General features: G+C 39.2%; 1 protein-coding gene across 1 annotated transcript in view; it reads left to right on the top strand.

The window, feature by feature from the left end:
- Positions 1-14,346, top strand: part of enpp2 (ectonucleotide pyrophosphatase/phosphodiesterase 2) — a 32,575-nt gene that overhangs the window by 5,172 nt on the left and 13,057 nt on the right. The window contains exons 3-15 of the mRNA XM_054621963.1: positions 952-1,107; positions 5,068-5,193; positions 6,238-6,298; positions 6,472-6,569; positions 6,746-6,825; positions 7,603-7,722; positions 8,317-8,372; positions 10,462-10,527; positions 12,030-12,102; positions 12,337-12,445; positions 12,665-12,790; positions 13,517-13,548; positions 14,150-14,277. Of these exons, the coding sequence (XP_054477938.1) occupies positions 952-1,107; positions 5,068-5,193; positions 6,238-6,298; positions 6,472-6,569; positions 6,746-6,825; positions 7,603-7,722; positions 8,317-8,372; positions 10,462-10,527; positions 12,030-12,102; positions 12,337-12,445; positions 12,665-12,790; positions 13,517-13,548; positions 14,150-14,277 (1,231 nt within the window). The remainder of the gene's footprint in view (positions 1-951; positions 1,108-5,067; positions 5,194-6,237; positions 6,299-6,471; positions 6,570-6,745; positions 6,826-7,602; positions 7,723-8,316; positions 8,373-10,461; positions 10,528-12,029; positions 12,103-12,336; positions 12,446-12,664; positions 12,791-13,516; positions 13,549-14,149; positions 14,278-14,346) is intronic.

Genomic DNA, 14,346 nt, shown 5'->3' with positions numbered 1-14,346 from the left:
CATCTGGGTCTGAAAAGTGAAGCCAATGCTGAAGTGTCTAAAATTTGTATTCTTTCTAATAGCCGTTAGGGATGCAAAAGTAAGTCTGATCGTATAGAAGTCAATGAGGAAAATTAACCTACTTCTCACTTGATTTATTACCTTAGTAAACATTGTAAACACGAGTTTATGGTCTCAATGTCTAGTTTCAAGTCTTCTTCAATACAGCATGATGTTCATTTAGTAAATTATGGTCCATTTAGAGTCAAATAGACCATAAAGCAGGGTATGCCTTTGAGCGGGGCTACTGTGATTGATAGGTCTCTACCACGGTGCTGTCTGATCTGGGAGTTGTCTATGTTTTCATCATACAACTTTAACCCTTTCACAGTGTGTTTTAGATCAGTGTGCGTTTGTACTTGGCTCCACCCTCTTGTGTCACTTCTGGTTGCAAAACTAAACAAGATGGTAAAATCCAAAAATCAAGATGATGATATCCAAAAAATAAGAGGGCGACGGGCAAAATGTTGAACTTGACATCAAAACCAGTGGGTTACGTCATGGTGACTGCATCCACTCGTTATATAATGTAATATCAATAGACCATCAATAGACTAAGGGGAAAAAAAGGTCCTAAAGACTATTACATCTCAAACATATGTCATACAAAGTGCTTAATCATCAACAATGGCGGTTATATATATTTGGTTAGTTAGCAAGAAGTAAGAAAGTTGTACACTGCTGAGTCAGTATTTTTAAAGGAACGGAAAAGCGAGGAATTTGTTGGTATACCAAATACTTTTGATAATGTTTTAGTCCACTTTACTGATGCTGGGAATTGATTCTGCGTATTAACGTTCAAACTGTCTTCAGATGTGACTCAGCAGTGTTGGGAGACGACACAGCACAGAGAAAAAGCACATTAAACTGTTTAAAATGTCCACTCATTGAATCTGTTTCTCTCCCCGCCAGCTCGCTCTGCGTCTCAGTACGTGCCGACCTCCGGCTCCTGCAGGAACAGGTGTTTTGAGCTGGTTGAGCTGGAACCGCCAAACTGTCGCTGTGACAACCTGTGCAAGACCTACAACGGCTGCTGCTCTGACTTCGATCAGCTCTGCCTCAGGACAGGTACTCAATCACCCTCTGTATGTTCTTTTTCTTCTTACGCAGCTTTTTCTTTTATCCCCTCTGTCTTAAAGTGACAGGAATAGACATTGTGCTGTGATTTGAAAGAAAGAAAATGTGTCCCAGATTCTTGGCAGTGTGTTTGATATCTGAGGAAAGGGTCTCTTGGTGGTACAGGTTGGGTCAGGCTGGAGGAAGTTGTTGGACATCTGGCATTTAATGTTCATCAGGTGTTTTTTTCCCCCAACACAATGGAAAATCTGCCTTGTAATGCGGCTTTGATGTTTTCCTGTGACTGCTGTTCCTGTTGTATGTGAGATAGAGAGGAATAATATGATGCTCTTGTTTTACACTATTATTCCTCATTTCATAGTGACTCTGTCAACAGACATGTTACACAACACATGCTTCACGTATGATAGAACAATTCTCTAAATGTAGCTGACAAAACACATATAATCTCCTTTAATTTCTGATAACTGAAAGTTAATCATAGTGGTGGAGTGTAACTAAGTACATTTACTCATGTTCTGTACTCTGTAAATTTCAGGTACTTGAGAACTTTTTATTTTCTACTAGCTTGTACTTCTCCACTACAATTCCGAGGGCAAAATGTATGTTTACATTTATCTGACAGCTGAAGTTACTAGATACTTCACAAATTAAGATTTACATACCAAACACATGATGAGCCTATAAAATGTGTCTCATTGCTATAGAAAGAGATGCACCGATGCAACCTTTTTAGTGCACATACCGTTACCAATACCTGGTCGAGTACCTGATCCGATACCAGTGTTTAATGAATAAGCTGTATGCCTCACTGTGTGGAAGGGTGGGGTCATTATTTTATGTGTAAGGCAACATCAGACTTGCATTAAACATTTATTTCCCAACTATGTACAACAAAATGTCACAAATAAATTCATAAATATAAATATATTGAATTATTTATTATTAAAATAATAAATTGTGCTCCAGCAACTTGGTAAAAATCTTCCAAATAACAGGAATTATAATTCAAGTGTAAACCTTTTTATTACAGCAATAAATAAGTCCAAACTTAAACAGGAAATATTAAAACTCCAGTATATAATGTATGCAGCATTCAAACATAGAACTGAACTGAACAGATTAGCCCCATTGTCACCAATAACCGATGCAGGTTTTTAAGTCAGTATCGGCCTAATTTTCGGTATCGGTGCATCCCTAGCTATAGTTCACACTATCCAACAGTATTATACTGTTTGGCTGTGTAGCAACAAGGCTGTGAAGCCTTGTGCAACAGCACATAGTATATAATCCTGCAGGCTTAATAATAATAATAATAATATTCTTCTTATTCTCCATCTTCCGTGCAAAAGTTTGGCGCGTAACTAGTCCCGCAGCATTGCAAGCACATGAGTCAAAATACATCAAAACGTGCGGCCTAATTGGGAATCGTGTTCTATGACTTTTTTCAGAGATTTGCCCAGCGGTTTCCAGGGGAACCGGGAAACACGGCGAGAAATTTTCCCATAGAGATTAATGCGTTTTGGGCGTGGAGAGAACTTAAAAACACTCAACTTTGGGCCCAGACTGACTCATCATACTTAAACGTTAAAAAATGATTCAAGGTTTCAAAAGTTAACAAAACTCTGGACTATATTGGGCCAAATTGGCATTTTGATAGCTAACACAGATTTCATGACATCAGAGTTTAAGTTTCAGGAAAATGTAAGCCTTTTTCAGATTTTATAATGGGTGTGTATTGGATGGAATGTTCAGACCTAGAGTGCGTGATGTCATCGCCAGAGTAGAGAAGAGCTGTAAAATCTTCTGTAATCTTTCCAAACAACTTGCTCCTATCTCCATTTTCACTCTTCATACACCATTTTGTGGTAAAAAAAAAAGTAGGAAATAATGTGCTGGTCGTAGACATGTGTCTATGGAATCCAACAAACGTACACATTTGACTCCAATAAACTGAAAGCGACATGAACTCCAACTAACTGCTCCATTATATTAAATCTAACGACAATTTCTCAAAGAAAGCAGATAGTTACAGTTTTCTAATCTGCTCTGAAGCTCACATTTTTTTTAAACAACAAACAAGTCCATCTCTGCGTTCATCAGAGTCTTATCTCTCTAATGATTTAATCAATATGTTGTCCATTTGAATCATGGTTTTACGATTGGGGGACGGAGTTTGACAGCTAGTTTTGGTCAAAATGCTTTTGTAATTAGTCTGCCTCTTCACCCAGGTGCTCCAATCACCATGGTAACAAATGACACATGCACAGAAGTGTGACCAATGAATCTCAAATACAGAGATGAGAGGAGTGATAGCTCCTCATTCTCAAGTGCCCTAATGGTCACATTAAAACACAACAAACATAAAAATTACATCAATGCGTTCGGCAGAGTCTTTTCTCTCTGTTGATAATTATTATTAATAATAATAATTTATGCATTTGAACTTACATTCTTTTTCAAATGAACCCCAAATGAACTCTAAATGAACCTCATTGATACAGCTGTCTCAGAACCTTCGGGCAGTAGCAGCCACACAGTGAAAACTTCTTGCGATATTTTCTAGTTTTATATATTTCCCCACTTGTCTAACTACAGCTGTGAAATCCTACTCACACACACAATAATACAATAACAATAATCCAATGATATAACCGTTAAAAACTAATTTTCACCCCATAATCTATATTGAGTTTTACTTGTTGTTGTGTTACTGTTGTCATGAGTACTTTCACGCAAATATTCAGTGAAGATAAAGCAACATCACGAATAAAGGAATCAACCAGTCAAGTTGTGTGGAACGGAGACTCTGTAGTCCCAACCAAGACGGCAAACTTGATTGCCCTTTTCAATCTTAACAAAGGCAGCACAGACCAGATTCTCTCCTTCCGCTCTTACCTTTCACAATAAAAGCTGTACACATATACAACTGTTTACTAGAAGCAAATTTACTCTGAACATTTTGCTAAATGCAAACTTAATAAATCAGCTTACAGTTGCTCAAGTTATACAACAGTTTACCTCAGACAGACTGCCAGACGCTGCTCTGATCCTAGTAGTTGGTCCTCTGCCAGTGCAAATGTTTTCAAACCAATTATTGATAAAGTTGCAACCAAGTTGCATTGCTGCCTGTTTGGTATGAATTGTTCTACTGCAAAACATTCGCAGGCGAGTATTCAGCATTTTTGACACGCCGCCGGTGTGTAAAGGCCTTTATTTATCTGGTTTCTGGTTGAATATGTCCTTCACTTATAGCTCTGATGATGAAACTTTTTGGTTATTTTTACAGTATGTTGCCATGCTAAAGAGCCATTTAGCCAAGCCGTGATTATTTTAGATCTAAACTTAGAATTGCTTCCCTATTTAGTCTAGAAAAATGCAAACAGGGCTTAATAAAGTTAAAAGTAGGGATGTTTGTTTTAGTCAGTTTAAATCTACAGCCATTTCCTAAACCTTGGTTGGTTCAAATGATTGTTCTCATTACATATCTGCGATATCATGTCTTAGAGATACTAAACTGGATGCTCATGTGTTGCCTTCTCTCTTTAGCTCTGTCAACATTTCCCCCTGCTTCTCCCAGTGTTAGTGGTCTGATTTTATGCCCTCTCCTTCAGCCTGGTGGTTCTCTGGCTTACCACTGCCCAGCCACTGTAACCCTCCCTGTGCCAGAAAATGATGCTACATACCCAAGCTGCAACTCTCATCTGGTGTTCTCATCTTTGGCCAAAACACAAGCAGTGTTGTCAATGTTTGTCCCGAACTGCCGAGTGCTCAGCTGTACGCTATGCAGCCAAACCGCTGGCAACATTAACCATATCAGCTTTCACTTCTCAGTGCTGGTGGTTTCAGCGCTACTCTATAGATCGGATTAGTTGTTCGTACATATGTCAATTTTGAGTCTACTGTTTTTTTTTCTTCCTTGCCGGTTTTCTTCCTCGTTCCCGTATACAGAAGGGGGTTACGAGTGCAGAAAAGATCGGTGTGGGGAGTCTCGGAACGAACAACATGCCTGCCACTGCTCTGATGACTGTCTGGCCAGAGGAGACTGTTGTACCAACTACAAGGCACTGTGCAAAGGTTTGAAATATAAAACTGCATACAATGGTTAGCATGGTAAGGCCTATTGATCAGGGGGTTTTTCAGGACATTAAAACATTGAAAAAAGTGTCCTGCAGTACTTCAGTTTGCAGTCAAGATAGCTAACGCTATTAAGCTTGTGAGCTATTTAAACATTAACAGGTTTACAGTACATAATGGAGTTGACTCATGAAAAAGCTGATACAATACAAAACATGAATGAACAAACACGATACACCAAAGTTAAGACATCTACTGTGACCTTAACAATCAGGTCCTAAGTAAGTTGTTAAAGGACACCAAGCTTTATACAAGTGAGAAGATTCCTATCTCTAATAAAGCTGAGAGCTTACATACATAGGCATGACTTCTAACACGCTACTTATCCACTGTGTGATGTTGAAGGGTTCCCCCGACAACCACTTTAATGAAATGCATCTGCTTCCACAGAAAAGGATGATGTTTAAGTTGTTGTAATGAATTTGGAGGAATATTGTGAGCTGTTACTCTAAACATCTTAACAACCAGTTCAGTCAATTTTGATGCTAAATGCTTTGGTCCTTTTTTGTGAAAATACAAATATGAACAAGTGCTACCTGTATTTGCACACAAATCTACAGTTTACAATGCATTTAAGTAACATAATGTCAGCTTTCTCTAGTAAGCAGATCCCTGAAGCCCAGGTTGGGGTTTAAAGAAAAAGACCTGAAAGACTTCTGACAGGGAATGGATCAGATCAACATTTTATTATTTTGTAGAATTCCGACACATTTGGGCTGTGAGGAAGAGCTCTGCACTGTTGGTCCTCTCACACACACACAGAGCACCAAAAACAAAAAAGTCTGATTCTGTAAAATAAGTTAGTATTGCTTCAAAAATATAGTTTCAGAAGTATGATCACTGACCTACTGCATACATGCAGCATAACGAAGAATATATTTAAAGACTTTTCTTGAATACAAATTCAGGACTTTTTTTATTTGCTCCGCTCAGCTTCCTACAACATTTTATCTCCCAATCTCTCCTCTGATCATGTTCTTTTAGGGGACACTTCATGGTTGCAGGACGAGTGTGAGGAGATCAAGACATCTGAATGTCCTGCTGGGTACGTTAATATCTGAGCAGTGAAGGAGAATAAATCAATGTTTTTAATTAAAGTGTTTTTTACATGTATGCCACATATCTAAATAATTTGCTGATTAATAACCAAATTTGTTTTTTATATAACAGCATTATTTTTGTTCTTCCTCTTATATGTGTGTGTGTGTGTGTGTGCAGGTTTGTGCGCCCGCCACTCATCATGCTGTCTGTGGATGGATTTCGAGCTTCTTATGTGAAGAGAGGAAACACAGTCATCCCCAACATTGAGAAATTGAGTAAGACCTGGATGGGGACTAAGATAAATGTTTTGTTTAGCTGTAAGGGGGACTGTGTTGATGTGGTGATTTATGAAGCCATGAGCATTGACAGACGATCAATAACTGACTTGGTACTATTCATGGGTGTCTTTGTGCTAAAATCGGGGCTTCCTTTGCTCTGTTTTCTCTTTCAGGAACATGTGGAACCCATGCTCCATACATGAGGCCTGTTTACCCCTCAAAAACCTTCCCCAACCTCTACTCACTGGCTACGGTATGGCACAGCAGCAGTTTGTTACCAATGATCAGGTTGTAAGTTGCTGTTGTGATGAAACAGTTTCCCTTCAGGGTTTACAGGGGTTAATCTCAGCTGTAAATTAAAATGGTCTGCTAGCATTAGCATTAGGCTCAAAGTTAAGCTGTGGCTAGCTTTGGCTATAGATAACCATAACTATAATGTAACAACATAACTAGCCTACATAAATATCAGCAGACTTTCTTACGTAACGTTAAGTAACGAGCTTAACAACGTAGAGTAAAAACGTAGCTCAACAACTTAGCTAAAGAACAAAACATAGCAACCAAAAGTAACAGCCTAACCTAACAACGTAATATAACTGATGGAACTAGCATAAATAAATAACAATCGCACTAAGCGGAATTTATTGCATAAAGTTATGTAACAAGCCTAACAACGTAACATTACAACGGAATAGAAAAACGTAACAGAACAGTTAGCGGACTTTCTTCCTAAGTGTTATGTGACAAACGTAACAACGTTACGTAACAATTGCAAAGTCAGCGCTTACTTTGGGTTTCACAGGGGACACAAACAACAGTTACCTGGGTGAAAGTCCTTTATTTTTTCCCCACCAAAATGTAGTTAAGAAGAAAGAGGGAGCCTTTAAAATAGATACAATAGAAGTACCTCAGTGAAAATGGCATTAATTATTTTTGTGGGCAACACTGAGAAAAGTAGACCAATCAAGTACAGTTATGAAATGACAAATATTATTGGCCTAGGCATAATCTTAATATAAATCGTTGTCAGGGTCTCTATCCAGAGTCTCATGGTATCATCGGTAACTCCATGCATGACCCGGTGTTTGATGCGACCTTCACCCTGAGAAGCCGAGAGAAACTCAGTCATCGCTGGTGGGGAGGACAGCCGGTAAGTTCTATCTGCTCTCTTCCTCTCTGTAGTCTTTCTTTTTCCATCTGTAGTTCATCAACACTATGACTGTATTTTATCAGTGAGCTGACAAAGATTTTTTTTTCTTTTCTCTTTTGACAATAAATAACTATTGTGTATGACTTTGAACATTAGTGTTTTTTAAATCCATCTGACAGGTCACAGATCAGACGCCAACAAAGGCAGTAAAGACTATTCTTTTGAAGCCCACTACAGTATGAGTGGCAGGACTCAGATCTAACGAAACCACAACTGATAAACTCTATAATCCAGTGATTAATACCAGATGTTAATATGAAAGCTGGCTTGGGATCACTTTTAGTTCGTGCGAGACCAAAGCCATGACATCAAATTGTCTAGAACTCTTGAGTGATTTCTCATTTATATGACAGAATACTGAGTTAGGATGCATTGCTAACCAGCAAGGCTTTACCAGTGTCTTTCAAAATGGTTGACAAACCAAACAAAACCAACCTACTGTATGCTTTTTTTTTGTTCAGGGTAACGCTCCAAAAGTGTCCTACTAAACTGTCAGACTGATGAAATAATAAGACTGCACTGTTTCTCTCCTAGATCTGGATCACAGCGCTCAAGCAGGGAGTGAAGGCTGCCACCTTCTTCTGGCCTGTGTGAGTCTACATCTTCAGCTCTCTGTAGCTAAATGTTTTTCTGAATGCATCTCCAGGCCTTGCCCTTTAAGTTCAGTTTGTTGGTGCTCTTTGTGAGCCCTGGATGTCCAAAAGGAAAATCTTTTACAAACTGAAAGTAAATGACTTTCCTTGCTTTCGATACTTGTAGTAATATTTTCCCTTATTAATACTTTGGCCAGTACAGCTGTGTGGTCGCTTTGCAATGGCAGCCTCTTCTCTCTCTGCCACCCTGCTGCTTAGTCAGCACAATTTAAAGCTTCTAATGCAGTTCTCATACATTACTTTTAAACTCTGCTCTCATTTGTCTGAGCTGTTTTGTCCAGTTGAAGGGAGTATTAGAGCCAGGCATGAGGGGAAAAGGAGAGGTTGAAGAGTTTCTTATTTTATTTTGCAATTTTAGAATAAAGCAGAAAGAAATTCTAGTATTTGCACTAATGCTAGAATTTTGAATTATTCTTGAAATTTTGTCTTTACTCCCTTAATGGAACTTTAAATTTATTCTTAAAATGTTGAGATATTTTTTAAATGCAAAATAAAATAATTTAAAAGTAAATTCTCCTTGAAATGCGAAATAAGTACATTTTTAAAAATGTAAAAAGTTAAATACATATTTTTCCTTAAGCCTGGCCCTAACACTCTTGTGCAGATCTAGAATAGTTGTCTTTGGCATTTTTTTATATTTGTACATGTAGCCTGATAAGTGAATCAGACGTTGTAAACAAAACTCACAGGGAGTCAGATGTCAGCTTGTTTAACATACTGAAAGCACTCTTTGTTGTCGTTTATATACTCTGGCACCAGGTAATAACACATTAATAAATTGCCAAAAATGAGCTCTCTGGCCTGTATTGATATTGGAAGCTATACAACATTGAGACATATCGGCCAATCACGTGGGGACAAAAGTGTCCTCATCACTATGAAACCTGATGTTATGGCGTTAATGGGCCTTAAATACCACTGCGGATGCATCATCTTATAACTGATAATTCAGGAACTCTAAATTATTTGGTGGTGAAAGTTCCCTAAAGGATGTCAGGAGAACATGCCCGCTCATGTTCCTGCTGCTCACTCGGGCCGCGGCATAGAAACCTATAGCCTGTGTGTAGAACACAAAGGAGCCCACATTTATCGCCACAGAGACTGCTTTGATGGAGCGGGAGGCAGATCTCAGCAGAGGGCTGTTTTCACAGCAATTTGTGCAAATGGGCCTGTTTACACTACGCAGGGTTCCTCTGTGAACCGGGGTCGCAGACGTGCCGCCCTACAGAACCGTGGGGGCCGGAGCGTGCGGTTTACAGGGCTTTTCTTGCACTTGGCACTGACAAGAGGTGCGTGAGGAAGAAAGGCAGAGTGAGGAGCGGGAGACAGGACTGTGCCCATGAGAGAGTGTGCTGACATTTCTATTTGGCTGAGAAAGCACCCTTTTTTTGGTACATAATTTAGCGCTATAGTACCACTGTGGGATTGGCATGGTAATGGGGACCAGGGATTATTGGCTGACTGGTTGACGGTCTGTGTTGGGCTCAGCTTTCTGGGAGGTCTCCCCCCCTTAACCACAAGGAGAGTAAAGAAAGAGGAGAGAAGAAGAAATAGATTACATAAAACAAGAGGAGGGAAAATGTTGCTGAAAGTGTGAACATAGACAAAAATGCAGAAAGGTATCTGAACCTGCTGTCAAGTGTTCACGCAGCGAGACCCCCCGCGCCTCATACATCAAGCCCCACTCAAGGGCCTAAGACCCGGGCCTGATGGTTGACAGCTGTGGACTCTATGACAGCCAGCAGCTTGGTTGGTGGCCTCATCTCATCACTACACAGGCAGCCTTTTTACTTTCAGACACTTTAAACAGTGAGAGGGCTCCAAGTGTGTTCTACTTTATGGGGTGCTTTGAGAGTCAGAAGGAACAGTTTGGTGTTTAATGGTCTAATGGGTCACAGAGGGTATCAGAATCTGGGTCTATCACTGTAATTCTGTGTTTAAGTCTTTGGCTTGTTTGTCAATTGCAGCTAATGGTTTTCTTCAAATGTGACCTAATGTTACCCTTCGTTGTGTGTTTGTTTCCTAGTGTTATTCCATTGGAGAGGCGGATACTGACCATGCTGCAGTGGCTCCACCTCCCTGAAGGGGAAAGGTGAAATCTGTTTTTCTTTTTTCTTTTTGTCCATCTCACATTTGTCTTTCATCTTCCTGTTTTCTCTTTTTTGTTGTCTTTGCAGTCACAGCTTAGCATGAGTGGGGGAAAAAACGTTTCACTAACCTTTTAGTTTTTTTGCAGCTCTGTAATGTAATGCAGTACCACAGCTGGGTGTTCAGAAAGAAAATATACATATATTATAATGACTGCATTTATCCCCCGTTGGTTTGAATGTGACAGACTCCTTAGCTCAAAGTTATTTGGACCTCAAATACTTAAATTAAGTTTGACTCAAACCGTGAATGGATGGTTAAGTTACCTGGGGGCTAATCCTGTTCCTTACATCTATGAAAGATACGCACATATCAAAGCTAATGAGACGTTCACTGACTCTGTCATTTTCCCACGCTGACTCGTGCCTCTGTTTACCTCCTGACAGTGATGGATCAGTAGCTCCGTGTTTTACCTTGCAGATCTCCTTTGCTACATCCGATTGTGCATGACTTTGCCCTCTAATGATAGATAAGACTCATCAGTCTGCTACTAATATCCCCACTGATACTACTGTTACTTGTACTGCTGTAAGGATTACAGCTGCTACTGTTTCTATGAAGATTTTTACATTTTATATACAGTTATCTATTTTAGTCCAGTGGTTCATGGTGCATAGCTCTCTCTACGGCCCCTCCAAACCCCATAGGCCCCAGTACAACCACTCTGCCTGCATTGTCTATTTTCTTTATCCTGGTCAGTGTACAACCTACTAGATGATGTTTACATGCGTTCATGTCATAATCCGCCTTGTTTTTCTCATCCTGGCTGTCCTGCAGCAACTTTTCTCACCCTCTCTCTGAAATGCTCCATTGTAGCGCTTGCTCCTCCCTCCATAAAGCAAAGTCTGCTCTGATTGGTCAGCTAGCCCGCTCTGTTGTGATTGGTCAACGTTTCACATTTAAAAAAACTGTTCCTCGGAGCTTCAGCTCCGTCTCTCTTTTTTGTTGTTTGAGGGCCAAACTAGCAGGAAGGAGTTTTACGTCACTGCCGTAACATTATGACCTAATAAAGTTACAGAAGTGAAGGAGAGAATTCAATGGAGCCATTTCAGGCAGCTCACGAGCAGTGGCTCTGAGGGGGAGGGTAACTCCTTTTAGGCGTGGACTTCAGGTTTTACACTCTATGGACCTTTTACATGTACAAAAATATATATATCACGCTAAAGAAGAGGGAGAAAGTGGAAAAGCATAATAGGGCCACTAGAGTAACTATAACTGTTAAATAATTGTAGTGGAGTAAAAACTACAGTCATTTCCATTTCCATTGAAATGTAGTGGACTAGAAGCATAAAGTAGTGTACAATAATGTACAGTATCTCTAAATTATACATAAGTGCAGTATTTGAGTTTATGACTTAGTCTCCATTACTGCAGGTGATGCACTGTAAAGCACCTGTTTGTTACTATCACTTCAACTACCACATGCACATCTCCATTTTGTTTCAGGCCCTATGTTTACGCCATGCACTCGGAACAACCGGACACATATGGACACAAAATGGGGCCCATGAGCATAGAAGTGAGTACTGTGTATCTGCATTTGTGTTTATGTCTGGGGACGTATGCGATTGCATGGAAAGCACATGATAACTGTACACACATATAGGGTCTCTCTTTGGGTATTATGTATCAAAACACACACACACACACACACACACACACACACACACACACACACACACACACACACACACACACACACACACACACACACACACTCACAGTGGGTTCTCACTCCCTTCCTGTGTTTCAGTTGAACAACCCTCTGCGGATGATTGACAGGATTGTCGGCCAACTGATGGATGGACTCAAACAGATGAAACTGCACCGCTGTGTCAACATCATCTTGGTGGGGGATCACGGTACAGAAGCACAAAGACACAAACACAGAAACACAAACACATACACTGTGGTGTCAAGTCATCATGCTGGAAGAGCCCATTGCATGCATGCTATACTAAAGCAATTTAGGAAAATGTGTTTTGCTCAAAGGCACGCTGGCCTTAGATACAGAGGCAATTGTGCATTCACTTCATTATAGGATTCACCAGCCAATCACTCATACCCTTGTGTGTTCTCAGGTATGGAAGAAGCCCACTGTGATCGCACAGAGTTCCTCAGCAACTACATTACCAACGTTGATGACATCATCCTCATCCCTGGGTCTCTGGGCAGAATACGCTCAAGATACCCCAACAACCCTAAATGTAGGAAGAGAAAAGCAAATATTGAATTTTTGTTTTAATGGAAGTTATCAATTGGGGAAGATAGATGGTGATATATTTTAATATAATTTTTTTACTTGTTGTTCATTCATTCACTCATTCGTATCTATATGCTGAAGGTTTTTGCAGAGGGGTTTGTTCATACATTAGTCATAGCCTGATTTATACAACATTTTATTACTAAAAACATGGTAAAAATAGATTTATTTGTTATGGCTGCTGACAGTATTTTGTGATAAAAAGAGATATCCAAAATTTCCTGTGTATAAAACTTTGACTCTTATATGTCAACAAAATGAAACAAAACCTTTGAACCCTGCTTTATCCATGTTCAGATTTCTGTTCTGGAAAAGTATTCAATTTAGCAAATATTTAATAAGGTAATGTGTCATTACAAAACTTGTAGTACCAAAATAATAATTGTCCGAATGTAAGTAATCAACTGGTGAAGTGTCATGATGATATCTGTTGGTGATTTATTTACCCTATTAACTCTGCAGTGTCTCCCCTTACTGTTATTTAGGATTTTTGCCCTTGTATTCATGCAGGCTTCCTTGTGTTCAGAAATGTTGGTCTTATTTGTCCAACTTATCAGTACCAGTTAGAGTTCATTCATTTCATTCAGTACAATATTAAGATAAACGGAACAGTACGTTGCTTTGTTATATTTAACAGCTTTCCCTAATCTGACCATGTTCTGTATTTCAGATGACCCCAAGGCTGTTGCTGCAAATCTAACAGTAAGTATATACTTGCATGAAAAATACTAGAACATGTATAAAGTTTCAACTGTGTGAACATACCGATAGAGAATTTAGTAGTCTCTTTACAAGAGAAACAAATCAATAACACGGGTATTAAAAACAGGAGACCCAAACAGTACAACCAATAGAATATAAAAGAGATAAAAAAAACAAAAATAGGATAACACTAGTAATAAAAACAAATTCATTAGGGTAAAACAATTTTAAGATATTTAAAACATAAAGAGTTTAAGAAATATAAAAAAGATTTTTAATAATACCAGTGATGTTAGAAGAAGTTTGAAATAATTTAAATGCAAAATTATGAAAATTAGTTTTGAGCTTTAAAGCTTTTAAGTAAAAGGATTTTACAATCAATGTAATGACTGTTGTAAAATGTTCTCCGTTGTTAAAATTCTTGCTACTAAAAAAAAAAAAAAAAAAAAAAGTTGTAGCCTTTCAATACTTTTTTTGGTTTGTATATCAGTTGTATTTCAACTATTATAGCGCAAATAAGGTGGAACATACTGGGTTGTCTGTCACCTCTCTGATTGGCTTCTACGAAAATAAAATACCAATGATTGTTCCTTCGTTCCAGTGTAAGAAGGCAGACCAGCACTTTAAGCCGTACTTGAAGCAGCACCTGCCTAAGAGACTGCACTACGCCAACAACCGGCGCATTGAAGATATTCACCTGTTGGTGGAGAGGAAGTGGCACGTCGCCAGGTACGGCCCCGCAACCATGATTGAGCATGCAGTTATAAATGAGCCCAAAAGACAATAGGCTGATGTGTC

Source organism: Anoplopoma fimbria, chromosome 20, assembly GCF_027596085.1.
Source record: "Anoplopoma fimbria isolate UVic2021 breed Golden Eagle Sablefish chromosome 20, Afim_UVic_2022, whole genome shotgun sequence".
Lineage (NCBI taxonomy): Eukaryota > Metazoa > Chordata > Actinopteri > Perciformes > Anoplopomatidae > Anoplopoma > Anoplopoma fimbria.
The sequence above is the reverse complement of the archived record's forward strand: the minus strand, read 5'-3'. Positions and strand labels throughout refer to the sequence as shown.